General features: G+C 41.2%; 2 protein-coding genes across 5 annotated transcripts; one reads left to right on the top strand and one right to left on the bottom strand.

Moving 5' to 3' along the window:
- Nucleotides 1-120: 120 nt before the first annotated feature.
- LOC148385470 (syncoilin-like) lies at nt 121-4,486 on the bottom strand. 3 transcript variants are annotated; one of them, XM_088400209.1, is made up of 5 exons: nt 3,968-4,486; nt 1,450-1,659; nt 626-1,036; nt 432-556; nt 121-241 (listed from the first exon to the last, which is right to left on the bottom strand). In XM_088400209.1, exons 1-5 carry the CDS (start codon nt 4,025-4,027, stop codon nt 181-183), a joined length of 867 nt encoding a protein of 288 aa, XP_088256335.1. In that variant the 5' UTR covers nt 4,028-4,486; the 3' UTR covers nt 121-180. The 3 variants fall into 3 exon arrangements, with proteins under 3 accessions (XP_088256335.1, XP_088256334.1, XP_088256333.1); XM_088400208.1 differs by lacking the exon at nt 3,968-4,486 and adding an exon at nt 2,096-3,922 and having other exon boundaries at nt 1,450-1,883; XM_088400207.1 differs by lacking the exon at nt 3,968-4,486 and having other exon boundaries at nt 1,450-3,923.
- On the top strand, nt 3,252-25,570 carry LOC148385469 (uncharacterized). Of its 2 annotated transcripts, none has more exons than XM_088400192.1 (8): nt 3,252-3,526; nt 9,896-10,214; nt 19,171-19,311; nt 19,523-19,566; nt 19,646-19,781; nt 19,898-20,008; nt 20,771-24,427; nt 24,885-25,570. In XM_088400192.1, exons 2-8 carry the CDS (start codon nt 9,920-9,922, stop codon nt 24,908-24,910), a joined length of 4,410 nt encoding a protein of 1,469 aa, XP_088256318.1. In that variant the 5' UTR covers nt 3,252-3,526; nt 9,896-9,919; the 3' UTR covers nt 24,911-25,570. The 2 variants fall into 2 exon arrangements, with proteins under 2 accessions (XP_088256318.1, XP_088256317.1); XM_088400191.1 differs by lacking the exon at nt 3,252-3,526 and adding an exon at nt 4,903-5,072.
- Nucleotides 25,571-25,573: the final 3 nt, after the last annotated feature.

The raw sequence follows: 25,573 nt of genomic DNA, 5'->3' as shown, positions 1-25,573 counted from the left end.
CAGGGTGTGACCGCCACTCACCCCAAGTCAGCTAAACTCACCCGTGACCCTAACGAGGTGCGTAGAATATGAATGGATGGCATGTAAAAAGAAATTAATCATAGTCCTTATACAATAGACTTCATGCATTGTATTTTATTTACCTTTTATAAAACAAATTTCATGCAAAGCTGTTCAACATTAGGTGGATTGGGAGGTTGACTCATTTGGCTGTTCTTCTGCTATGGCTTCATCACAGACTCTAGAAAGAATATGTACATGTCAGACTCTTGTGAATTCACACACAAAGTCCAGAATTCATTCACAAATGCAATTGTGTGGTGAAAAATATACAAAACTTCCAGTCTACAAAGTCACAATGTAATGTTATGACTTATTATCCCCTGCATGATTGTTAAGGGAATGTGAAAATCTCCATTGTTGAAACTTACCTGAGGTTTGCCATCTCTTCTACAATATAATTTATGAGAGCCTCCAAGTCGCTTTTAAGTCTCTTTTGAACTTCAAAGTCCAGTACTAGTTTTCCCAGAGCCTGTTTTAGTTCCTCCTCAGCTTCCTGGGTAGCAAAACATTCTGATGGGTATGAAGCCTTCATTATATCTATTCAGTTTATGACGTGTTGTACCTTGTGTTGTGTGATCATCTCTTCCCTCTCCCGCTGCATCAGGTTGATCCTTCGCTCCAGACAGAACCTTCGCTCCTCCAGTTTTTGTACTTCCTGTTTTAGGGGCTCCAGTTGTGCACTTAAGCTTCCTGCCTGCTCCTTGCTAACTCTCAAGGCCTTCTCTCCAAACTGCCTCCTTTTCAGCAGGGCTATAAGTCGGGGCTCGTACCAGCCCTCCAATTCCTGAAGGGTGACGCTGAGCCGGCGCTGGAGACGAGTAGAAGCTTGCCGGCATAGGGTGACATCGCTCATGGCTCTTGGTCTACACGGGTTTTTGGCCTGATCCCTCAAAGAGTTCAGATGATTTCGGTGGGACTCCTGGAGCTGAAGCAACTCCTCTGTCAGACATTGGACTTGGGCCTTGAGCTCCTCCTGTGACAAGATGACTCAAAAATATTATCACTGTAAAATATGAATTCAATTAAAAAAAATTATCAAGCTCAGTCAAGTTTAAAAATTTCATCAAAACATTTTCAAATATTGTGAATTACTTACATTTAAGTACCCACAAAGTGAAGACATTCTAGTTTCATGAAGGGAAAGTTACTCTTTGAATTTACAGCTTTTGACCATTAAACACAGTGTGCTTCTTCTCACTTAAACTAAAATGTAAATATAATTGGAAAAAATATCTTCCAAAGTTCCTAGAATGAATAAAACTCAAGGTTTAATATAAAAATAATTATAGGATGTTATATACATACTGCACACATGCACAATCAAATAATCATGGTAAAGCCTGATTAATATTGCATAAAATGCACTGCAGAATACAGAAATCTGACCTTTGTTAGAGCAGCTTGAGCCAGTTGGTACTTTTGCTCAGCCAGCCTCACCTGGCTGCGGATACAGTCTCTGGCAGTGTTGAAGAGTTTCCTCTTCACCTGCTGCACTTCCTGAAACACATCTGCATGATCTATCTGAGCCAGAGTGATTAGTCTCCGCTTCTCCATCAGCTTTTCCCTCAGATCATCCACAATTCGCATCATGGGTTTCTGCAGAAACAGGAACATTTGTATCAACTCTTCTCTCCGTATCTCTAGATTGGACACTTGCTCGATGCAGTCCTCAAACATCTGTCCAACATTCTCCATATCTGGCTGGTCCAGATTTGAAATGTCGCTGTTCAAAATGCCATCATCAGTGCTTTGCATAATGTCTTCAACAAATTGAATGGGTGGCTCTTCAGTTGGTGCCTTGTCCTGATTGTCCATACCCACTGGACAAAAAAAGAGGATTGATTAATGAGTCATTAATCAGGTGAAAGAAATCGCAATTGTAAAAGATTAGATTATAGTGTGCATTGCTGACTGGAGTTACTTTGCATGACAAGTACAAACAAAGCCAAAGCTAATGAGCTTACCATATAAGTGATGACTGTAAATAAATACGATTGATTAATTGGTCATTTTATCCTCAACCGATACTTACGCAGTTTGAAGATGGCAGTTTCAAGAGATGGTAGGTTGAATTTGTTGGTGGTTTAAAAAATCTCCTGGTTGTGTTTATGTCGCTAGCAAAACAGAGGCCCACTTGGAGCGTATTAATAACAACTGGAGTCAGTGTGGTAACCCTATCCCTGGGTTAGGCTGAAGTCCGTCAGACCCCCACGGGGGATCAAAAATTGGTGTCAGTGCCACTTGCAGACTGCCATACTGTGTATGTATATCTGTATGACCTTTCAACAAAGTGGGTTGTTTTCATAATTTAAGCAATAACGGTAAAGTCACTTCATTATCAAAAAGTTATTGGTGATTAAAATCTTGAATGAATATAGAGGCAATCCTTACATGGTGGCAGCCCACTGAAATACACTTCTTGCATAACAGTTTAGACAAATAGCTTCATAGCAACCCTGTGTGTTGCACAATTTACATGTGTTGCCCTATAAGGTCTGAAGCCCTAACCTTAAATAATCCTAACTACTCATCAAACCCAAGACTCTTGTCTTTAAACAATCACAATAATGATAAAGGCATGCAATTATTTTGACACATTCACACATATCTCAGAAATTACTGCCTACTATATTCCACCCACTTGTCATGTGATCATTGATAAATGAATCTGAATCATTACAGTTTGAAAACTATTACTTTAGAATTTGTTTCCCCCTTTGGACCAATTGCCAATAATTCAAATACTCATATCAGTAAAAATAACAGATTGATAAGAGGAAATTAAGTGTAGAATGTTTTTACGATTATTGATTCATTAAAATGACCTCCAAAAATAATTCAATAATTTTGCCATTCAGCTTATAACAGAACATCAAGATGTACTGAAATATTGAAAAAAAATAATATGTGGATATAAACTATTTAATGAAGGTCAAGTTCACCTGTAAACGTTATAGTATAATAGCAAATTCCCCTTGAAAGTTCAACATTCCTTTTTTATGAGTGTATGATTATTGCTTCTGTGGCGGTTTGACCTACTACCAGTTAGCGATGGTTTGTGTAGTTCTCCTTATTGACCTCTAGATGTCGTCCTTATGCAGACGGCAAAGCATAGCTGTATCTACACCTGAGCGAAACCCGGCCAGCCTTCTCCAGGTGGGCCGATACATGTTCACCCGAGCGCCACCTCTTTTAGCCATTTTTACTCCGCGGCCCGGCGGGGCGTCATCAGACGGCTGACAGCTGGGATACAAAAACTTGAGCTGACCTCCGAACCAAGCGCGTCGACACTCGAATGCAGTGTAGCCTTCCGGACTCTTCAATGCCTTTTGCGGAAATGTCTCACCTGAAGTTTGCATGCTCGGGTCGCTGAAAAGTTTTGGACTCAAAGCGGAAAGAAAGGCTGCAAATGGAGAGGGGTTGAAGGAACATCAAACCATCCGAATCATCAAAGTTTATCAAGGTAAGCATTTTCTTTGGGTCACAGTTAGAATTTCAATTTCGCTGCGCCACATTGCAATGGAACTGATACACTAATTTAAAATCACCAAAAATGAATTAAATCACCCTTTCAATCGATTTTACCCTGCTCGCTCAGATGGTGACGCTCGAGTACCAAAGTGTAATGTGAGAAATTGATTCAGGTTAAGTCGAGGCAAGTATGGGAAAAAAAAGTAGGTGTGGGACATTTGCTCAGCTTGGCCTTGAGGGATACCAAGTATAGGTAATTTAAGACCTGTCTCGCTTCTCTCAACCGCGGAGCTCATGACAATGAAGACTATTGTGTTGTTTCTCATCACTGGCTTGGCCTGACAGCGTGGAGCTCACACACTTGGCTTAATCCATTCGGTGACGTGCGTGTGCGTGTGTCAGCGGTGCGAAGTAACGAAGTACAAATACTTACTGTGCAGAAGTAGATTTTTCCGGTAGCTGCATTTGAATTTTTAATTTTTGTTCCCCACATTTAAAAAACTGAAATGTGATCACTTCTACTCCTTACTAGTCATGATACACTTGCCTCACTTTTGTCAACTTTTGAGACACACCTACATCGTTAAAGCAATGTAAACGAGCAACAACAGGGGCAGCAGTAATACGGATGAACAGGAACTATGGAGCGTTCATGATGACAACTGGGAAAAGCACGATACAGTAATCCCTCGTTTATCGCGGGTAATTGGTTCTAAAAACCACCCGCGATAAGTGAAATCCGCGAAGTACAGTCACCAACAAGAAGTACTGGGCAGGCTAACGAGTTAGCGGAAAGATGCTAATTCGCGATCGTGCGAAAACGGACTTCTAAAGGAATGTAAACGAGCATTTGGAGCAATACTACATTGTCCTAAAGGTTAGACACGTTTCCTCAATTTAGAAGTTTTATTTTGACTTTCAAATTGTTTTTTTATTTGGAAAAAAAATCCGTGATGTAGTGAAGCCGCGATAAACGAAATGCAAAGTTGCGAGGGATCACTGTATTCCCCACCATAGGTTGTATTTAAAGAACATTGTTGGCTACAAAAATTATTTGTGTTGAATGCGTTGTGTGTGATTGTGACAAGCTTGTAGCCTTTTTTTTTTTTTAATTTTCATAGCTAATTTAGTATTTTCTGTTCACATTATTGGGAACACACTGTTTTTTTAGCATAAAAGCCTTATCCTTACTCCAAACCAAACCAAAACAGAACAAAAAAAGAACTAGTACCAACATATCAGGTCTCACTGGAAGAAAAAGTCTTTTTAGTTGGTGTACTTTACGCTATAGGTGAGGCAGAGGCTGAGCCATTTGTTTAGAAAGGGTGTGTCGCATACTGGTGCTCCTTCTTCACCAGCCTGCCATGCCGGGGCATGCATGTACGTACCCATGGAGATTACAGGTGAATTATGCAATCACCTCAGGCACAGCAGATGCGTCTGCTTGAAAGGGAGATATTCAGTAATAAGTGCGAGAGAAGACGGTAACACTGACGGGGCTGAAGACAGAAGAAGACAGAAACATGGTTCCTGCTGAGGTGAAGCTTTTTTATTTCTCTTTGACTTGGGTTTGGAGGTGTTTAGAAGAACTACAGGCTGTTAGTTACAGTAGGTAGACATGTGAGCATGTGTTTGTATGTAGATTAAGTGTGAGTGAGCCGAGGAGAAAACTCAAGACTGATGAGTGACAATGTTGATCAATAGGCTTAGCTGATGAGTAACTCAGCAGTGGCTTCTTATCACAAACAATATTTGGCATGCACAAACATGGCTAGTTTTACTTACTCAAGTTTGTGCTACCATGTTTTATAAATATATGAATTAATGAAATAATCTTAATTCGGCTGTTAGACTGGCTCAACTTAGTTTTGAGAGGGTGTCTTACAATACATGCGTATGCACCACCAACAACAATGATGAATTTGAGCTATTTTCAAGAAGAGGAGGAAAGGCATTCTCTGTAAATGATTCTAATCTTGTATCTTGCTGTGTGAGTGATGTGGGACTGAACAGTTTATCCATTTCAATTCAACATTGCAGTGTACTAGACCGCAATTTTCAAATTGCACTGTTTCTTTTCAGTAACAGTACTTGTGAGGCAAAATCCAACATGATTTAAATGAATAACTTTTGATCACAGAGAAAATATGTTACAGTTAATGTTAGTTTTCTTCAAATGACTCAGGCCTCCACTCTATCCATTGACTTGTTCCGGCATGTGTCTGGTCCATCGTGCTCAAGTGTATGAAGGGATGTAGAAGTTGAGGATACAGTCAGGTGGTGAAAGGGAGAAGGGAGTGGGCCAGTCAGACAGAGATGGTGGGAGGGCGCAAAGCAAATTTGGATGGAAGTGTTCCTCAGCGGGTAATTATCAATCTCTTAGGAATGCAGCCTGTTGTCGTAGCAGACATGCTGCTGCAAGGCTACAGTGGACTCATTGCACGACAAAACTTACTCAGCTCATTTCGGTAGCCTTTTTATGCTTTATTTACAGTATATCATTGTATTGAAGACCGCATTCTCTCTGCCTGATACTTTATCCCCTTTGCTTGAGACAAAAGTGACATCATATGACGTTGTCTGGAATCAATTTGCGGGAGACTGGAAATTCAAAAGTTCTCCTATCATTTGATATCTTAGTTAGTTCTTCAACTATATCTACTGATAACTGATGAGTAGCTCTTGTATTTTGCTGTAAAACCAATGAACCGTAGTTTAGACCATCGGTGGGCAATATATGGCACGCAGCCCACATACGGCCCATTACGTTGATAAATCTGGCCACAGAGAATTTACATTGTGTAACAATGTATGCATAGATTAGCATTGTTTGGGTTTTTTGGGTGTTAAAATTTATATATAGTGTTCAACCAAGTACCGTACCATCCTGTTAAGATGACAAAAATGATGTGATTCCATAATAATAATTTTTTTTAAAAAAAGTACCCATACCTTGTCTAACTCTGCATCAGATGGGGCTGCTTGTCAGCTATCCAAGTTGTTGCATATTGATATGCCTGTTCCTTCCATGTTGTGAAAAACCCTGAACTTGAACATAGACTTCACAAAAATAAATATCTTTAGTTAGAAAGTAACAATATTTACATAATATAACATCATCAATAAATGTAATTTGCTGACAGACGGTCAGTCAACAACAAATGTCCACTCGGTAAACATGAAAGTGAACCCCAGATATAAACTTCACGACCTCTGAACTGTGAGACAGATATAATAAGCAGGCATCCACCTGTATAGATTGTTGATGGGCATAATTGAAACCCTCCAAGTTGCACACTATTGTTGTATTTGTCATCCAATAAGTGTTTTCACAGTGTATACATACGTGAAGTTGAATCCTCACAACGATTGTATTCAAAGCAAAGTTGAACATCTGCATGTGTGGTGAAAGGAGACTGGAAACGATCCAAAACTAACTACTATTTAAGGACACTATTATGCTTTCTAATGTGTTATTTCCCGCTTACAGACATCATCTAACCATATCCAGCTGATCACGGACTGCTATGCAGGACCATGTGAGGCACCACAGCATGTAGATGTGAACGTTCTCATGGTTAAACTGAGCTTGTTCTAGTCCAAACAAAGGTGGCTGCCGTTATGTTCTGCCATGCACTCTTGGCAGTGGTTCATCCACACAAATCAGTCTGCTAACCCCACTCCCAAAATGGACCTTGCATTATTCACGTTTACCAAAGTTCAGTGAGAGATTTATCTTTTCACTCTCACTGTTGCTGTTAGAAGCCTAACCCTGATGCTAACCCGGATGTTTCAAATCTAATCTTTCGCTGCTGCCAACACGATTATGGAATGCGGATTTTGGGTACAAGTTGTAGAGTGCTACTTCAAAAAGAGGAATTCAGAAGAAGACTATTTAAACTTTACCCTTCACACACATTTTGACTAACAAGCTGGACAGTCAATATAAACACAACACAAATGCCAGGATAGAAAACTGTAACAAAAATAAGTAGGTTCAAAACTTTTTTCAACTCTAATGTGACCTTTGACTTATAGTACAACTTTATTAATTAATTTTGCGATCATGGGACTACACATAAAACAAATTTGGTATAGAAAGGCAATGATTCCCCAAATCTCTCTATGTTCAACTTCCTCACTCATCAAACCTCCCACCAGGGGGGTGCACACTTATGCAACCACATGTTCTCACTTGTTTCCCCTCTTGAAAAGTAATAATTTCCAATTGAGTTGTACACATAATGTTAATTTTTAATTATTGATCTTATTTTTGTAACTTTACAAAAACCTGGCATTTGAATGGGGTGCGTCAACTTTTTAGATGTTCTGTATACTGCCACTGCATTGTTTCAGGGTCCGTACTGTGTCTCCTATCCAGAGTGATAGTCTAACGTCCATTATGAAGGATAAGTAAACAGCAGGTTGGAACACATGACTAGCATGACTAGAAAAAACACAGGTTGTGTTTGTCTTGTATGAGGGAGGGATGCAGTATGATGCATGAATAATATTGTACTGCGGCTAAGTTTTCACGACAAAATGGGATATACGTGTTACAATGCAGGAGTTTCTTGTAAAAGATCCTCTTGACAGTGAAGACTGTTAAGATTTTTAACATTTCGTCCGGCTTGCTTATGTAAACCTCTCCGCTAAGTGTACAATAAAAGGATCCTATCAATTTTGTGGGTTTGACAGTTTTATTCTTAGTGCGTGTTTCTTTTTTTAAATGGGTTTGCAAGACTAATACTTGGGAGGCTTTTAAGTGTAACCGTGGAAATATCGTGAGTCAAGTCCTTGTGAGCGGACTGCTGGCTAAGTCACTGGGTGGTCCTTTCGCCACATCCTACTACAGAGGAACTTCTCTGGTTCCTCTTTGGAGCAAATAATCAGGGAGTTTGTGGTGCTCACATCGGTCCCTGGGCTGTAAACAGAGGAACCAGCCCCTGTCTCCATAGAGAGACGTCTGACTTTTTTCTTCCAATACACATGGACAGGTTTTCGTCATAGCTAAATGACTGTAATTCAAAGCCGCAGAAACACAGGGATCAGCGAAGCAAGGTTGGCCTGGTAATTTTGTCTCATCAAGATGTATGCATTGTCTTTTTAAAGGCCTTTCTCTCGATGACTCACTCAAACTCGAAATGCTCCGGACAAGTTGAACTCAGCCATGTGAAACTAAGGCAACCCCCAAACAACCTAAGCTCTGCATGCATTGCTGTGTGCATATTTTATGTGGATCACCCTTTTACCGAGAGGCCAGACCCACATTTAACTTTTATGGCATTTAGAGGCATATTTTCTAGTTCCCATGAATTTCCCTCACTGACTTTTGGCAAGATGTGATTGCTAAAATGTTAATTTGCCCAAAATGTTCCTCATGTTGCATCCAAATGGGTTCTTCTGTTTATTCTGCATGTCTGCTTTGACAACCGGGGTTTATTTGGAAATGTTTTCTTTCAGCGTGATTCACGCTGAAGGACACAAGTATGCCCCCCACCGCACCCCCGTTATATTGTTCAGTTCAGTATGCTGAAATTAGTTTCGGGGGGGGGGGCTGGTTAGCATGCTTAACTGCATAGCATGAGCCAACAACATTGAGCAACTGATCTTGACAAATCAAGCCAAGATTTATGATTCTTTCTTACCCAACGTTTGTCAGATTTTACTTCCTCACTTATTTACTTGATCTTACTGCTGTCATTGTGGAAGCACATTCTTACTTTTATCCTGTGAGCGGGAGATAAATATCCAATAAAGTATGCGGCTGGAAGACGCCCAGTAAATGCTGCAGAGTCCCAGGAGGGAGTAGTAGTTAAATCCAGGTGAAGTGGAGGAGGATGAAGGATGGTGATGAGATCATGACCAAAGATGAAACGGCCGAGGTGATTTTAAATAACATGGAAACATCCCTGATACGAACGTTGATGGACAACAGGGATTGTTTATTTTCCTGCTTTAAGCTTGGTTGTGTGTAGTTGTGCCTGTGTGTAGTAGTGTGCGCCGTGTGTGCGCTGTGGGGTGCGGCTTTGTGAGTTATGACTCCATGTTGAGGAATGAAGGGAGCGGTGCCAGGTCTTTCTTTGCAAAACTGTGAAGTTTGGTTTAGAGGCTGGACAGGGGACCAAGTTTGGCTGCCATGTGGCCGCCTCAGTGAGTCGTGCCCACAAAGTAGCACAAACACAACTCAGGCACACAAATGGACCCGAGGTTTCAAACTTGTTTATCGCTGATAATCCGTCAATGTCACTCTACTTTTGTTGCATATCCAGTGAATCTTTAAAACCTACCAACCAGACACTGAGGAATAACACGAGCATTGTTAACAAACCTATTATTTTTGTGTGTGTGTCCGTTCCAGGGCTCAAATCCAGCAAGTGGTGGGATGTCCAACCGCGACTCGCTGGGCTTTGGGGAGCTGATTCCCCACGATGTGGTTGAGATCTTTGCCCAAGAGAAGCATCATAAAAAGGGGAGGAAAAAGCGCAGTCGCTCCCTGGGCCGGGCCTTGGGCTGGCTAAAGGGCAAAAAAAGGAAGGATCTCGGCTCTAATGGGCAGAACCCAGGTCTCGGCCCTGCGTTGGACTTGGCTTTGGATGGACACGTGGCTTCACATCACAGTGGGAACAAGGGACGACACAAGTCAGGAAGACAGACTCCGACCCAAGGAAACAGTCATGGTAAGAAGCCCTCGCGACCCTGTAGCTTTCTTTTTTTGCTACAGCTGCAAGTTTTGTCCTCTTCTTCATGCATTTGACTTTTGCTGTAACAAAATAAAGTAAACAAAGTAGAATACAATTTGTTCTGAGACGTTAGCTGACTTTTTGTATATACAAACAATACAAGATGACAATGGTGTAATGTAATTCATTTTGCAGATCTGTTTCACGCGAGTCATTTAAGTCACTCGAGCGTCAAACTCATTTTTGTCGCGGCCCACTTTGGGGTTACGGCTTCCGCCGGATTTAACCCAAATGTTTCATCATATTATTACATAATACACAACAAATTGATAGATCTTCGAAATCCAAAGTCAAGAATAGTCATTTGCTGAACTGTTGATCAAGTTACTGCAATAACGGTAACCAAAAAAAACCCCTCAACATTATTTATTATACATGACAATTTAAAATGTTGGTACCGATTTTAGCACAAGTCTTGAAAGTTGAGACTTGACACAAATGATTTGTTTTCACAGGCCAAATAAAATTATATGATGGGCCGCAACTGGCCCCTGGGCCTTGGGTTTGACATCAACCCACTACAGTAACAAAAAGGATACCAAGTATTTTCTGTTGACAATAAGTTCCTCCATGTAACTGGCGTATATTCTACTTTTCTTTTTCTTTTTATATTCCCTTGTTGAGGCTTTTCCTTCAACAGCAAACCACAGAAAAAGCAAAACTCTGCAAATACAGCCTTGACAGTTGTCCAATAACCATTCGATTGTAGTCAGTCATTTTTCTGTTGTTTTTAAGTCTCAAGTTCAAGCTCAAGGATAAAATATACATTTGCAAGTTCTCCTTCACACCTTTCAAATTGGGCTGATGATTTGTTCATGTTCCGGTTATGTACCTCAGTCATGCAAAATTCAATAGCTACCTGTGCCAGTATTGGGAAATCATCACCAGTTAGTTTTGAATATCTTTGTATTGCGTCAAATAAGTAAACGGTTTTATGCACAAATATAACTTGATCTGAAATATTGTAATGATACGAAATAACACAAATGTCTTACCACAACATTTTCAATAGGTTGATGCAAACCAGTGAAATGACTCGCTCCTTCGCCCCAGGCATACATGTTTGTTCACTGAAGTGCTGTTTGAGCAGACTAGCTTCCTGCTCACCTGCTAACCTTTAGGTTTGCTTTCTTTGCTCTATCCCATTCTGTGATACAATCACCGCCTTACCCGGTCTTCGTGTTACACCGCCAAGTGTTGCTCTCAGACTCTGTGAATCAGGCTTTTTCAGACGTGAGGGTACACTCACACTCCCGTATGAAGGCGGTCTAAAAACACAGACTTTAAACAGCAAAAAAAAGAAAAAAAGATTCACACTCACCTGCAAAAAAGTGACTTTTCCCAGAGGTGTGTGCAGAAGTTCTTGTCTGAGCTTGCACATGCCGGCTCCACAACCCCAAACCAGTTTTCTTTTCATAGTCTGTGCATTCCGTTTTGTCAACTGGAAAATGGCATACTTTCGTCTATGCTAAATTTAACATGGTCATTACTCAAACGTCTTTGTCACAGGTACAATCAAAAAAGAAACATCAGGCACACGAGAGCAGTGCTTTTTGCAAATGAGGCGGCTCTTGCAAAAAAACACAAAAGTACTGCTTGCTTTGGACTGTTTTTTCTTTTTTTTGTCCATGTTGTTCTGGCAGCAAGCACTCTTATTGTTTTGGATGATTACTTTCCAGACGAGAGAGGGTCTGTCTGTTGTGCTCACTGCTACTTCTCAAAGTGTGAACCCAAAACCTAGTAGGGTAGGTGTCAGGGGATTTCCGCAGAGCCCAAAATAATGTCAGCTCACACAGATGTTTCACTTCCACAACTGTTAAATCAGAACACATGTCCAGACATAACTATTTGAATCCATAACGGAAACCTAGACGACACGGCTCGTTGTTTTCTTTTCTCAGGCGGGTTATCTTTGTAAAAAGGTTGTTGATAGAGCTGTCACATTAGTTCCTTTTAGTTTATATGTACTACCTAATGAAGTGTCTGATGCGTGCAGACATTTGTTGCGCAACCTTTGCAGTCCATAGTGCCCCATGTGGTTCATTGCGACTGCAACAAAAAGCTGAGAGTTTTGTAAGAGAAAGTAAACTAAGCCCCTGATAAGAAGATATCGTTTTGCAAAGACAGCTTGTACGTTAACACGTAAGCAGGGCCATGTTTATTTCTGTCTGCACAATTTCCACATACGACATTGAGAAATATTATAATATTAATATAAATAATAATAACATTGATAATAATAATATAGTATAATTACTACAGTAATCAATAATAATAATAATAATAATAATAATAATAATAATAATAATAATCATCATCATCATAATTACAGTTTCATTTATGATCATTGCACCGTGATGCCTCTGTGGAGTTCTGCAACCCTTAGCAATGAACAGTTTGTATACAAATGGTTGCTATTGGCAACAAGCAATGCAAACTCCTCTCCCTGTGTTTTCTGTAAGTAACACATTTCAGGTGCAGGACCTGTTAAAGTGAAGCACACTGGCTCAGAGAATTAGATCCCTCCACTATGATGATGATGATGAGTACTGATGCCAGAAAGGGGCCTCCTGGTCACTCAATGCCTGGCACACGGCCAGTTCATTAAAAAAGCTATGCCAAGCACTGTTACATTGATGAAGGAACAAGAGGTTTTGTTTTTCCTGACCTCACCATTCCTCCTCTTTGAGAAACTGGCACCCACCAAGGATCACAATGTGGCGACTATAGCAATATCTAAGAATTGTGCTGATTACAACCTGAATGTTACAGTTAGAACTCCAAAGAACAAAATAAGATGAATAAAACCAAGGACCTCACTTGGTTCATTATAAAGGTTTGTCTTTTAAATGACACATTTTCTGTATACTATAACAATACAGTTACACAAATGTATCAACTTATTTTGAAAGGTTAAGTCAAACAAGTAACCCTCCATGTTGTGCTTCTGGCAGCTTGTCGTGTCACACGCGTTTGTGACCCCTGATTGAGATGGTAAAGTTTGTCTGACCCTTCACCTCGTTTAGGAATGTTTTTTTCTTTAAACAAGGCAGATGGAATTTGAACAGCACAGTGGATGGATTGAAGTGATAACCTCTGACCTTTTGGATCTTTTAGTGTCATTCTGCATCGTTTTTCCTTGTAATCAACATTGTGTATTTCAAAAAGTAAGCACTTCTAGATCTAGTTGCTCAGTATATTTATTTTGTGCAAGGTGGCAGGTGAGGTGTGCAAGGTTTTATTAATAAGAGGAGCAATTGAATGAATTATATAATTGTACGCTGCACATGGAGTGTGCTGTTGACTTTTTTGAAAGAGATTCATTTTTAATTGTTTGTTTCTGCCATCACATTAATTACATATGTACATATGAGCATTTTTCTTCCAGCAACTATAATATATGTGCATGAACCATGTTGAGCAAACATTTTTTTCTTCTCTAAGTGTGTCAAAGATGGGGAAGCGTACTGATTCTGAGTACACATTAAAGCACTCCCACTAGTCAAATTGATATAAGCTATGTTTAAATATCATTTAGGCGCAAGCACGGTTCGACGATAGTTGCGGTTATACACTCCTTCCCAGATATAAGCAGGTCACCTGCTTTCTCCAAAAGGTTCATTCTAAGATTCCTCACATGCCTGACCTTTACAAAACTATTTGTCTGAGGAGGGAGGATTTGAGGAGCCTTTGTGCGATTGGGTGGATTGTCATAGATGCCCAGGTTGTGCAAAGGTGTGCTGTCGTTGCTACCGTCCCAAACACGGGTTGTTCAGTTCCAACGTCAACTTTGTGTAAAAATAGCGGCATTTTTAGCTGTGAGATGGCGGGCAAGGAAATGAATCATACTGACTTTATTTGGGGAAGTGAAAGAAGAGGCATTTGTGCAGCAGAAAATGCAGAGGGATTATGATGTCATCTTTCAAATTTGTTACCTTTTAACCACCAAGCAGTAAGATGGTACGCAAGTTTTCTGTTTTGATTGCCAAATGAAGTTTCGGGTGAAAATTTTGCACAGACAACAGTAGAAAAACACCAACAAAAAACTTTTTACATGATGAATTAAACTTAAGCATAGAAAAAAATAATACAGTTTAGGTGCAATATATATCAACAAAATTGCTCAGATGTTTTTTTCCTGTTCACACATTTTTACGGTCGTTTGTTGCTAGGCAGAATTTATGTAGCACTATTTTCCAAAGCCCCAATAAAATGACAGGCATGTGCCAAACAAATAATGCTAATGATCTGTTCCAACGTGACGATTTCCCCATCATAAACAACTATTATCACACTTACGGTTCCCAAACTACCTTGTCATTGTTGTCTTTGTGACGATGACGCAATAACGATAAGGACAAACTGGTTTGGCGCACTCCTTTCATTATGGAAAGTGATCGAAAACATTTTTAGTATGCACTGGCTTCAGGGAGGCGTTGTCCTTTGAGTACAGGTTCAAGTCAGTCTTTAAAAGACAAGATGGTTCGCAACGTGTGCTGTGATGATGCTTGATGATGTAATGAGAGGTTCTTTAGCTTGTCTGAAAGTAAATGATACTTATACATGGCAACAAACTTTTGCAGATATCCATGGGCCTTTTATTTTGCATGGGGTAGTGACCACACCCAAATAGTTACAATTTCCTACTTCCTTTTATTCTGTTATATTTTCACTGCAATCTACCCCTGTTTGTTGTCTGTTATTAGCTAAAAAGACGGCTGGCTGGCCTCCATTGATGACATCACACACGGTTCACTTGCAAAATATGCTACAGTATAACTATTGTCAATAAAGGAGAATGCTTGACGGTGCGGTGTAGCAAGTACATACAAAGACTGATAAGTGTGTTTTGTGACTCACTAATAAATGCAGAGTGCTTTTGAACACTAAGACACAAGATTTAAGAGTTGGAATTCAGAGGATGGATGATAACTTGGCACACTAGTACAAAAGGTTTCGGTAAGACAAAGGTGCTGGTTGTTTCCACTCCTAGCACACAGGAGTCTCTCAAGGTCAGGAACCCACTGCGATAATCTCACACTCTTCTGATATTCCAATGACTCAGTCTTACTTAAACATGTCTCGACTCCATTATAGCGAGACACAGCATTCTAACATCACACCCATTTTATTGCATTGAATAACATACAGTAAGAGTCTGTAAAGCTACTTACATACACAGCAGAGGGCTTAAATAGTTTCCATTCTCCTGCACAGTTTTTATTGGACTCTGGTTACTTGCTGATGTTTGATTATACTATCAAGTTCTTAAGTTTTGGAACATGACTTCTGTGAAAGGATTGACTTATAATAAAACACACAATAATTTAGCATCTGTAAGAGGCCACAACAGGCTTGGTCAATGGCATGCACATCATATAAGGCAACAGTCACCTTTCCCAATTGGATTGTATAGTGCAATGGCAAAATGAGATGAATTCTGAATGCTTAAAAAAACAGTGTGCATGGGGTGAAGGACAGGAGAAGGGAGGTGGAATGGCCGCCAAGTCTGGCGCGGTTTGAATGGCCTTGTGTGGGGACGGCCCTGAGAGACCTTTTCGACAACACTGTTTATCTAAAAATGGTTGATGGATGGTTTAAGTGTCCACATAACTCTTGGACCCTGAAAAAATAGAATAAATCCACGAAAAATACACTAAAATGCATCATACTCAATGGAGATGTTGATTATTAAATATATTAACTACAAATGTTTTTGCTCATCAAACAATTTTGCTCTGATCAACTAACCAATTATTTTTTCAACCATAACATTTTAGGAATACTGTAACGATTATTTTGGATTTTAATGGAATGTCACTGGTGTAGCTATTGATGTCATGAGTGCAAATCTTTTAATCATTAATACAGTCAGTCAGTGGGCCATTCATGTTTGTCACTGTGGTTGTGTTCAAGCCTCAGGGGGGTTGTCTCTGGTTCACAAAAATATTTAAAAGCCAGGGGGTCACAGAACTGAAAGGGAAAGGTTATAGGGCAGGGTCTTTGAGGTATAGAGACTATGTGCATGAAGCAGTTGTTGAAAGAGTCGTATCACATTTACAAACAGCTCAAAATGCTACTTTTTTTAAAAACTTTTTTGGTATTCATTTGCATCGAACTTTTCTAGTGGTGCATCCCCTGTGTAGCAGCAACAAATATAATCCCCACCTGTCGACAGTCGGTTTAACAAGTCATTATGGTGTCATTGTAACTATTGTGTAGGTCTAAAGAAATGTTTTCATCTGACAGGCTGATTTGTAGCAAAGGTCAATTCAATTTTTTTTCAAAATCAACAATAATTTCAACAAATTGATTGAAAAATGCTATGAAAGTTCTTATACAGCAGACCATCAGGTGGATAAAATCGACCTTGTAGTGTAACAAGTATGACCCGTATTAAATGACTGTATTATTGTGTCCAAGTTCAAGTGGACGATGCTTTTGTCATTCACTATTAATGAAAAGGAAAGTTTTAAAATTTAATGTAAGCAAACAACTTCATTAGCTACACTGTCAAAATCTCCCGTATCACAAATATATGGAACATTCTACAGTATGTGGTGTACCTAATGTTATGACCATCAATTCATTTATTTACATAATTTTGAAACCCTGTTTTCTTTTTCCAAATAGAAAGAGAATAATTATCAACAGTATGTCTCTTGAATGTAATCATATTCCCATAAGGAGATTATCTGTCACACAATGTTTTTGCCTTTCTGGAGGCTGATCTCTGGAATTTGAATAGACTGGTTACACAGGATCATGTCCAGTGGATTTAGTAAGTTTATTCAAATCCAAGATGTAAACATCAGCCCGGATTTGATTCATAATCACTTCCAGCCTGTTAATACTGTCAATCCACCACGGACAGATGGTGCTTTTAAGAGGTCAGTGATTAATATGCACACATATTTGAGTCTAACCAGTGATAGTTAAGGAAGCTCCTCATTAACTGCCAGTCGCACCCCGCCCATGCCTGTCCTGTCAAGCGTGTTCAGTCATGGTAACTAAACACTCTTGTCTCACTGTGTATCCATATCAAGCCACTCTATATATACTATGTGTGCCACTATGCAGCTAATTTTCTTCATTTATTTGTTTTTCCCTATTTATCAGGTACAATTTAATTCTGCTTTTCTATGAACTGCTTTTTATTTTAGACAAGCATGAGAACTTTTTGCATCCGTTCAGAAAGTCTACAATAGATTACTGAAGAGGTAAATAGAAAATAACTGAATAAAGTCACAAATTAAATCCGTCAGCTCATTATCAGGGTTTTTACTGAGTAGATCACAAATAAAATGGTTTCCTATTGTTGCCTGTGTACATTACTACATCTTAAACAAATTTGTCCCAAGACTACAGGAACACGTTTCACATGCGTGACCATGTGCTGTGGAGCTTCAGGCCTCTTTTGAAACATGTTTTTAATCTCGGTTTAGGGATTCATTTCCTCAGTGTACATGCTCCCCCTTGTGGATAAGACCTCGTGAGGAAACTTCAGGTTTTTACAATTACATTGTTTCAAATTGGGGGAACTCCATTCCGTTTCTGTTGTTCAACAACGCACTGAAAACAAGTTTTCTTTCCTTGTTTACATGTATGAGCAATGTTTGATCCCCATTGACCAATCAGGGCGTTTGCAGATGGGCAGCAAGAGGGATGGCAGGAATTAGGCTGCACAGGATTAACGCCTGAGCTCTGATTGTCCATTGGCGGTTGGGACATTCTCCTCTTTGAATGGAATGGACAAAAACAACTTTTCAGTAACAACACAGATAATCATTTTGTCTGTTTACAGTGAATGTGTATTTTTTTTTTAAATTTATTTAGTTTAAGACATTTCATTCATTTTGTTTCACTTTTGGATCATTGACTTGGATTCTAAAAGAAGTTATGGTGGTGCTTTTGACTAATGACCTCAGTTTTAATTTCTACTGCTTTCCTACAGTCAGGAAGAAAGGTATGTGAAGGCAACACATGGATTATTATCCTTTTAATAATAAGATTGCTTTATGTGATGAGAGCAGGACTGCTTCATGTAAATGAGCTTCACTGTGGATGACACTTGTCAATTTCCGTATTTTGACCCGGTAACTGATGTATACATGCGGCACGAGAGAAAGGTACATTGTTTATAAAAAATGTCTAGTCCTCGTGGAATGCTGTGACAAAATAGTTATGGAAGTTAACAGTTAAGCATGTGGCAAGTGAGGCTAATTCCAGCATGGCTTAACAGTGACTGTGGGTCAAATCGAAGATAGTAGGTGGCTAAATGTAGAGCGGCTGTCAGCATGACATAAAAGTGTCTTAGCAGGTCTCACCAGAATTACATCACTGTGCAAGTGGTTGTGTCTGTGCAGTAACATGGAAAGCAGCTGTGAGAGTGTGAGAATGCGACACATTCATTAGCCATTCAAAGTGGTTCTTCAGGTTTTCATGTTTGAACTTCACATGTGACCGAAAGTCATTTGTATCTCAAATCAGATTTTTTTTTTTCCTGGATTGAATCCATGATTCTTATGTCATTGCTGAATTACCTGAGCAAAAATAGATCTTTATACATGTGACAGTTTAATGAATTCCCTTTTCAGTGTCTAATGAGATTAAATCTAGTCCAGAAAAATGTGTAAATCCCATCATTAATTGCAGGAAAGTAGATTTTTGATTTGATAATCCACCTTTGTCAAAGGCAAAGTTTAATCCTGTGTGTGAAACAAAGGTTTAATGGCTCAGATAATTCTTTCTGTTGTATGCTCATAACATTTACTTGTTTGGGTTTAAATAGTAACAACATAATTTCCTTCTTTGGGGTCCATATGGGCAGCTAATCTGTTGGATTAACAATGCTAACCATCACCCCTCGCTTTCTTGTTCTCTCTCTGTCAAGCTGTGCTAAATCTGCATGATGAAAAGACCCCGCCTCCTCCGCTGCTCCAGGAGAACGTGTTCATCGAGGCCAGCAGGCCCAAGTACCTTGAGGACCTTCACACTGAGGCCCTGGAAGGCTTGAAAATGATGCAACAGGAAGGTAAGAGGTGCTGCATGCCATAACTCTGCTTCAAAAGGTGACACACTGTTTGGTAGTGGTCGGAGCCACGCCTCTTTAGTTTGCAACCACCAGAGTGTGAATATGTGAGTGCATGAAAAATGTATCCACTGTGAAGCATTTTTGAGTATCCAGAAAAGCGCTTTATAAATCTGGTGCATTCTTATTCCAAAAACTGTTACTCTTTTTCCAGATAACAATGCTGGAGTGGAGTTCCGAGATAACGAAAGCACAACTGTAAGTGACATTGCAATTTAAATTTCATAATTTCTAGGGTAAATCTAGTTTCTGAAGATTTTATGTTATGCCCTGTCAGTCGACAATGACAGCTCAGACAGATGGGGAAGGTGGAGGCTTCACGACTGACAGCACCATTCCTGACGCATCTTCTGTTGCTTCTATGCGATCGTCTGCGTCCACAAGATCCTCCCGCTCTGGTCTCACCAGGCAAGGTAACTGCAAAATAAACCACAATATATAACTTCTGAAAAAACAGTGATGATTTTGATCATAAAGTTGGTGAGGGGCGCACTTAAGAGACTAAACTTGCCTCTTTCTGTTTGAACAGGATCAACTTTCAGGCCTTTAAATTCTGGGAAGCCGTCAGAAAAAGGCCGGACACGAAGACGACACAGGAAGACTGTGGGAAGCATCCCTCGGCATGTTCAACAACAACTTGGTATGTTCGTAATTCATCACGGAAAATCATATCTGATTTTGAGGCAAGGCAGCTTTATTTATAGCGTATTTCATATACGAGGTACCGTGATATGATTCACATAGGTACAAAACATTTAAAGGCGGGATTATTTTCCACTTTGATTCAAAACAAGATAAATGGGTAGAGCACCTACTGTACAGTCCGCCCACGTCTTTATGGAGGTGTAGTTATGTCTCATGCAAATGATGCATGGCTCACTCTGTTCAGCAAGGCTTTCGTTATCATGATGACCGGGGCAGAGCGAGGCTATTACGACTAGGGGAGAGGCAACGTGTTCTCAAACTTTCCAGACTTTGAAGAGAGTACCGTATTTTCCGCACTATAAGGCGCACCTAAAAACCTCAAATTTTCTCAAAAGCCGACAGTGCGCCTTATAATCAGGTGCGCCTTATATATGGACCAATATTGAGCCGCTACAGCAGGCGTGTCCAAAGTCCGGCCCGCGTGCCAAATGTATAAATCTTATATATGGACAAAGTTTTAAAATGGGCCATTCATTGAAGGTGCGCCTTATAATCTGGTGCACCTTATATATGGACAAAGTTTTAAAATGGGCCATTCATTGAAGGTGCGCCTTATAGTATGGAAAATACGGTATGTGAGGCAGGAACCCCGAGTCAACACAACTCCCAAAAACATTCAACTGTGTATTGGTTATCAGAAGCCGTTGTTTGTGTTAATGTTTGCTATTTGTATGTTAATGAATTTTCCTTCCGTCAGGTTTGGACAGAGTTGGCCGTGCGATGTCTTTCAAGTTAAACCAGGATGAGCATTTCAACGACAAGAGTGACAGTGAGCATCCAGAAGGATCGGAGTCCGATCAAAATGTCATCAGCGAGGACCAAGATGAACAGATTTGTTCTGCTCATTTGGATGACCTGGCCTTGCTGCGCCGACTGGGTCCTGACTTATTGGATGGGCAGAGGCCTCGGTCATTAGCCGTTGCCTCGATGACCACTGCCAACAGCCAAGAAGAGATGCCCTCCCCGGTCATGTCCATCTCCCCTCAGGCTGCTTACATGTCCAAAATCATTCCCAATGCCGTGTTGCCGCCATCTATTGAGGTGGTGGAGATCAGCCGAGGCCAAAGCCGCAATAGCCTCCGCACTGTCAGCAAGAGCAGCCTTTATCTGCCCAGCCCATCCCCATCCCGTACCTCAAGAATCTCCAAAATCAGCTCAACCTGCCGTCACAACCCCTACAACCTGTCAGACGCTTCTGGTTGGAGCCACTCTGAGTCTTCTGAGACTTTGGTGTCGGATTCGTCAACCATCTCCAGCGGGAATATCTCTAGAAAGGAGACCTCACAAGACAGAGATGCCACCATAATCACTGTCAACGGCAAGCTCATCAATAAGGAACGTGGCGCTAAGCAGGAGGGGCCCTTTGCACGCAGCCTCTCTGTTATGAAATCCAAACGGGCGCCTCCTCCGCCGAGCCGCTCCTATTCTCTGCACAACAAGATGAAACGGCGGTCACGAGATTTAGCAGAGGTGGTGGTCATTTCAAAGGAGTCTTCTCATCAAAGCGGCTCAGCTTTAAGCGGGGGAACTGATGAGCCCGAGACTTCTCCTGTCAGGGCCGTCGAAAGCCCCGGCTACAACGGAGACACCAGCTCTCTAGAAGATTCAACCGGCTCGGTCATATTTCGCATGGGAAAATCACCAATGGCTGGTGACTCAGCCAAGGTGGACAAAACAGTTTCTTCTTCACAAGAAAAGTGGGAACCACCACAGGAAAATAAAGTGAGCAAAATAACCTCCCCGTCCAGTGGCTACTCCAGCCAAGACTGTACATCCCCACAACTTCAGCCTTACAGTTCTTCACCAAAAAACAAAAGAGGAATTCTGGCAAAGCTTCAAAGGTTATTTCCTGGTGCCTCCTCTTCATCACCCCTCACACATTTGGAAACTACTGAAAACACCAAATCCTCCAAGGACTCAAAGTCTCAAACAGAAGAAACAGATTGTGAAAGTGTCAGCCCCTCTGTAAGGACCTTGAGAGAACTCTTTGACATCCCTCCACACCCTAAAGTCCATGCACCTCCAGCCCCTCCTCCAGAAGTTTGGGCTCATAGCAAACGCACCTTCGAGTTGCTTCTGGGACCCCCAGCCCCAGACAACGTCTATGCCATCATAAAAAAGAATCCGAAAGACAGGAGGAGGTCCTCTGCTACTGTGTCCGTAGAGGGCTCTGTGAAAAGTTCAAGCGGAGAAAGAAAATTAAAAAATCCCATTGCAACCGTGGAGTCTACGAAAGGAACTGAGGTAGGAACGCAGAAAGTTCAAGAAAGTGCACTTTTGAATGTGAACGAGGTTCACAAAATCAGCAATGAAAGACTGATTCAGAATGTAGATTTAGAAGGAAACGGCAAAGTGGAAGCCGGTGACGAGAAGGTACGCGTAAGTGACGTATTGAATGGAATGTTAGTGAAAGCTGTCGAGAAAAGGGAGGAACGGTTGGCGATGAGGAGCGGCGTGGGCAATCATACTAAAGTAGATATCAAACATGGCATTTCATTAACACGCACGAGCCCGTCCCCTTCTCCTCCTCCTGCACACTTCCCCCCAGAGCCCCCCGGCAAACAGAATCCGACGTCCCCGGAGTCATCATGGCCACCACCACCTCCACCAATAATACAAGTTCTCAGCGTACCTGATGAGGTAGATTTCCCTCCTCCACCTCCACCCTTAGTTAGTGGCGTGGAGTTCCTTCCAACGAGGTCCGTACCTGCCCCAACAATTATTGTGACTACGGAGCTTGAACCACAAAATTCCGTAGCACCTGGACCTCCCTTGAATATCCCCCCTCCACCAACGTATGCAGCCCCGCCTCCACCAATTCCAGCTGCCACCCCTCTGAGAATGACAGAAGTCATTACTTCTACACATCAAGAGGTCTCTTCGATAATTCAAAAGGTTTCTCCACTGCCCCCAGAAGTAGTTCCGTCAGAGTCTGTCTCACGACCGGTTCAAGTACTGCCTTCTCTGATAACAAAACACGTGCCTCCAACTTTGGTCACTGTCAAAGAAGATCCTCCAGCGCACGTGCCTCCAGAACCAGCACCATGTTCTGAAGAGACTGTATCTTCTCAAGAAAAGAATTCACAGGGAGAAGAATCCCGGTCTACCAAACTGTATCCGCCAGAAAGCATTCCACCGCCACCCCCGAGTCAATCCCTGAAGTCGGGCTCAGAGGTCATCCTTCAACAAGAGAGCATCTCATCTGAATCTCAAAGTCAGCTGATTTCATGTCAGGGTATTCTTACTCCCCCTCAAAGTATTCCACCTCTGCCACCCTTAGAACTTCTCCCTTCAACTGCAATTGAAGTCCCAAACACTGAGGCCGCCATTTCAAATTTACCAGAGAGGCCTGAGGAACCGCGGTCATCTCCACCTGCACCACCACCTCTTCCTGTTGAGGGTCTTGCTACTCTTTTGCACCAAACAAATACAGCAAGCACAGAAAACAAAAGCCCTGAACTTTCTTCTGATAATGTTCATGAGGAACCCATCCCTGCAGTTACCCCTTCTCTTCTTCAGATGGTCAAGCTGCGTTCTGTTAACAGCAGCCCCCAACCTCCTGAAGCTCAGGAGCAAGCTCAAGCTGAAGACGTTTTGCTTTTGCACCAGACAAACACTGCAAGTGCAGAAAACAAAAGCCCTGAACTTTCTTCTGGTAATGTTCATGAGGAATCCATCCCTGTGGTTACCCCTTCCCTTCTTCAGATGGTCAAGCTGCGGTCTGTTAACATTAGCCCCCAACCTCCTGCAGCTCAGGAGCAAGCTCAAGACGTAAAGACGATCCAACAACCCAACAACCTCGTCCCATCCACCCAAGCTAATAACGAGGCCCCACAGAAGCCCATTAGAAGATCTTTGATCTTATCCTCGCCTACGTCCACATCTTCACCTGCTGACATCACCTCCGTACCAGCGCTGCCCGAACCTGTTGTTGTTGCTCCACCTGCACCATCACCGGCAGCCCTCAAGTCTCCGGCAACAATCACCTCTCCTCCCCCCTCCATGAACCTCCAGGAGGTCATCCGCATGCGGACAGCTGCCAGATCAAAAGACAGCCCCGCACTTCGCCTCAGCTTGCAGTCACCTACATCCCCAAAAGATCCCTGTCAGTCTCCAACCAGCACAGCAAGCTTCATCTTCTCGAAGAACAAGAGGGTGGGGCTAGACACCAAGGCTCCCTTAGCGAAAGCCCAAAACATTTCTACCAAGATGGTCAAGGAAGTCGAGTTGACAAAGAATGTCAAGATGCCGCCACCGGTTGCAAAGAAACCCAAAACAAAGTCCACAGATGTGGAGAACAGCGATGGAATGGAGCAGACTGCGGGACAGCCAGCACAGTCCGACAGCATCGGGGGTAAGAAAATTATCTTTTTTTTTTTTTTTTTTGTATCTGAATTTATGTGAGTCGAGTTGGAATACGGCAACCATAATGAATGCCAAATATTTTAGAAGGATTAATTACGGTGAGTACATTGATGCCTTGAGATATGAGTTTAATTTATTCCCCGACCTTACTTGTAAATTCAAATATTTGTATCTCAAATATTTCCCTTAAAAAAATAATGAGATGTCTAATTTAATGAGGAAAAATATAACTCAAAATTTTGTACTTTATTAAAACATACAGAATCAAAATTAATTAGACTATTTTTGTCACACTGCATCAATTGAATGTCCATCGAGACGCTCTTTTTGGTGTTCCCGCTTTGGCCACGCGAGGGCAGCATCAGACAGTTATATCTGACTGTCACCTCAGTGCCCAAAGCAGCACATTGATCAAAATTTAAACACAAAACAACTTCTGTTCTCAGGTATTGCTGAAGAAGGAGGGACATGAACCTTTTCACACTGAAGGATGACAAGATGGATTTGTATTACTAAGATGGGGGGGGGGTGCAAATGGTGTGGGTTGTGTGCACATTCAGCAGTTTTGTAGATACAGTACGTTTTCCGCGCCACGTGGTGTTCCGAGCTTTACTGGTGCAAAACATTGAAATATCCTGCCCTTGACTGTTTGTAATATTTGTGTCCTGCTGAATCAGTGCTTGTCAGAATTCTGACATTGGGACTTCACGGGGGCATATTTCTGTAAATACAGCTAATATCGATAAATTCTGTAATTTACCAAAGATGTTTCCTAACACATTAAGATTACAAATAAGTTATTTTTTCAAAAAGAGTCCCCTCAGACCTCTTTACAAACTTGTGTCAATCTCTAATATAAATCACTTATATTTGTTCTCTGCGCAACAATTTACAAGGTTATCCTTTAATTTCAGGTATTCTGTGTTCATGACCATTTGTGTAATTCTGGGTCAGTTAATAATCCTTGTCAAGTAATACCGAAATTCCTTATTTAGAACACAATTTCTGCTGCTGTTATGTCTCAAATAGTGGAATCATTCTGCTTTGAAACTTTCCCCTCGGACTTTAAAAGACTAATGAAATAAATCATTTATGAAAGGGAAAAAAAATAAAGATTTATGGACACACTTCATTG

The sequence above is a fragment of the Syngnathus floridae genome, chromosome 16, assembly GCF_059516105.1.
Source record: "Syngnathus floridae isolate MCC-2025c chromosome 16, RoL_Sflo_1.0, whole genome shotgun sequence".
Classification (NCBI taxonomy): domain Eukaryota; kingdom Metazoa; phylum Chordata; class Actinopteri; order Syngnathiformes; family Syngnathidae; genus Syngnathus; species Syngnathus floridae.
The sequence above is the reverse complement of the archived record's forward strand: the minus strand, read 5'-3'. Positions and strand labels throughout refer to the sequence as shown.

Excerpts from the sequence above, each read along its gene's own strand:
- LOC148385469 (XM_088400191.1), top strand. Across the intron at positions 10,215-19,170 it reads GACCCAAGGAAACAGTCATG|CTGTGCTAAATCTGCATGAT; the intron begins GTAAGAAGCCCT and ends CTCTCTGTCAAG. Across the intron at positions 24,428-24,884 it reads ACAGTCCGACAGCATCGGGG|GTATTGCTGAAGAAGGAGGG; the intron begins GTAAGAAAATTA and ends TTCTGTTCTCAG.
- LOC148385470 (XM_088400207.1), bottom strand. The coding sequence starts at position 1,878 with ATGGACAATCAGGACAAGGCACCAACTGAAGAGCCACCCATTCAATTT. Across the intron at positions 1,037-1,449 it reads CTCAAGCTGCTCTAACAAAG|GAGGAGCTCAAGGCCCAAGT; the intron begins GTCAGATTTCTG and ends ATCTTGTCACAG. Across the intron at positions 557-625 it reads AGATGATCACACAACACAAG|GAAGCTGAGGAGGAACTAAA; the intron begins GTACAACACGTC and ends TTTGCTACCCAG.